Source organism: Vombatus ursinus, unplaced genomic scaffold, assembly GCF_900497805.2.
Source record: "Vombatus ursinus unplaced genomic scaffold, bare-nosed wombat genome assembly UNPS02011369.1, whole genome shotgun sequence".
Taxonomy (NCBI): Eukaryota; Metazoa; Chordata; class Mammalia; order Diprotodontia; family Vombatidae; genus Vombatus; species Vombatus ursinus.
Window position 1 is genome coordinate 5,472,616 of NW_020951147.1, and position 1,524 is coordinate 5,474,139.

General features: G+C 54.7%; 1 protein-coding gene across 1 annotated transcript in view; it reads right to left on the reverse strand.

Moving 5' to 3' along the window:
* Positions 1–1,524, reverse strand: part of POLA2 (DNA polymerase alpha 2, accessory subunit) — a 22,254-nt gene that overhangs the window by 15,310 nt on the left and 5,420 nt on the right. The window contains exon 5 of the mRNA XM_027856069.1: positions 869–978. Within this exon, the coding sequence (XP_027711870.1) occupies positions 869–978 (110 nt within the window). The remainder of the gene's footprint in view (positions 1–868; positions 979–1,524) is intronic.

A 1,524-nucleotide genomic window follows, 5' to 3' on the forward strand; every position in this document is an offset into this window, starting at 1 on the left:
CAGGGCTGGTGCTGTATCCACTGCGCCACCTAGCTGCTCCCTGCCCTTTCTTTCAACAACGCCTCTCTGGATAGAGGAGGGGAAAGGACATTTTTGGAAATGAAAAGATAACAAGAATTTTTTTTAAAGCACCAAACAAAGTTAAGACCCCCAGTCCACCAAAAGTGTCTGCTGTGCCTAGCGCCTTGCCGGTCAATGCAGGGCTTACCCTGGAGATGAGCCGCCCCCTGCAGTGTTTACACCCGAAATGCCTCGTTTCTCCTCCCCTGGGCACTGACCTCAGGGAGTTTGGGTGGGGGGGTGGATTCCACCCAGGAAATGATAGTGGATGGATTTCCAGGACCCCAAGAAACAAGGCTAAGGCCCCTAACGTCTCTGGACTGGACACGCTGCCTCGGCGGCTGACTGGCATGATCTCCTCGTGAGCCAGCCTGGAGCCGCCGTGCCCAGGAAATGTCCCAGCTCTGTGTAACTTGAGTGAGGCACCAGAAGTAGGTTACGTAACATTAGAGGGACTGATTAGGTTCCTTTAAAAACTTATGAAAACAACAACTCCTGCCCCTTTGGCCATTTTAGAAAAAACCGGACAGGAGAAGCAGGTTAAATCCTATTTGAACTGGCTGGCAGGTCACTATCAGCAGTTGCTTATCTAAGAAGCAAGCCCTCAAAAACTGGGTGGAAACCACATTTCCTCAATGACTCTAAGATACAGGAATTTTCCACAAAGGAAGGAAGAGCCAGGAGGATGCAGGGAGAGCAGGGGGCAGGGCAGTCACCGGCACGAAGCCCTGCTTTTCTGCGCAATCGCCCCCGTTCTTGGGTGACTCAGCCCGTTTCTGCCTCCAGAGAACTGACGTCGGCCCCATACCTGGGAGAGAAGCTGGACGGGGAGAAGAGCAGATGAGGGCTGTGAGCCGCCGACACGTTCCGTTTGGACTGGGGAGTCTCGGGGGTGCTGACGCTGCGCTTCTGAGAACCCTGGAAACAGAACAGCCCGTCGAGGGCCAGGCAACATTGGTGAACAAGTGCAAAGCCTCGAGAAGGAAAGAAAGGGAGAGTCCACAGATGAGTGCAGGCTTGGGCTGCATCAGCTCCAGAGGCACACTCGCCATCTCACAGGAGCCTGTCCACAATGAGACCCCCAAGCCCCAACACAAACACACCCACTCCCAATTCCCCTAAAGCTCCAGTCTGATGGCTCGTCGTGGCAAGGAGGCCGTCGAGGGCTATGGGAGGTGGCGGGCTAAGCCGCCATACTATGATAACGTGGGACAGGGACGGAGCGTGAGTCTGATGAATGAAGGCCAGTCTGTTAAACGTGCAGATGTCCTACAGCAGGCTAGCTTCCTGAAAGCCATCTGTATGCCACAGGGGACTGAAATCTGCCACCCTGCAGGAAGTATCCCCACCGATAAAGTCCCCAACCCGGGAAGTCTCAAAAAAGGTCCAAGGCAGGAACATTTCTCCCGTTGACTCTCGGGTGACCAGATGGCCCCCTTCTCCTCCCCACTCTCTGGGCTTTAC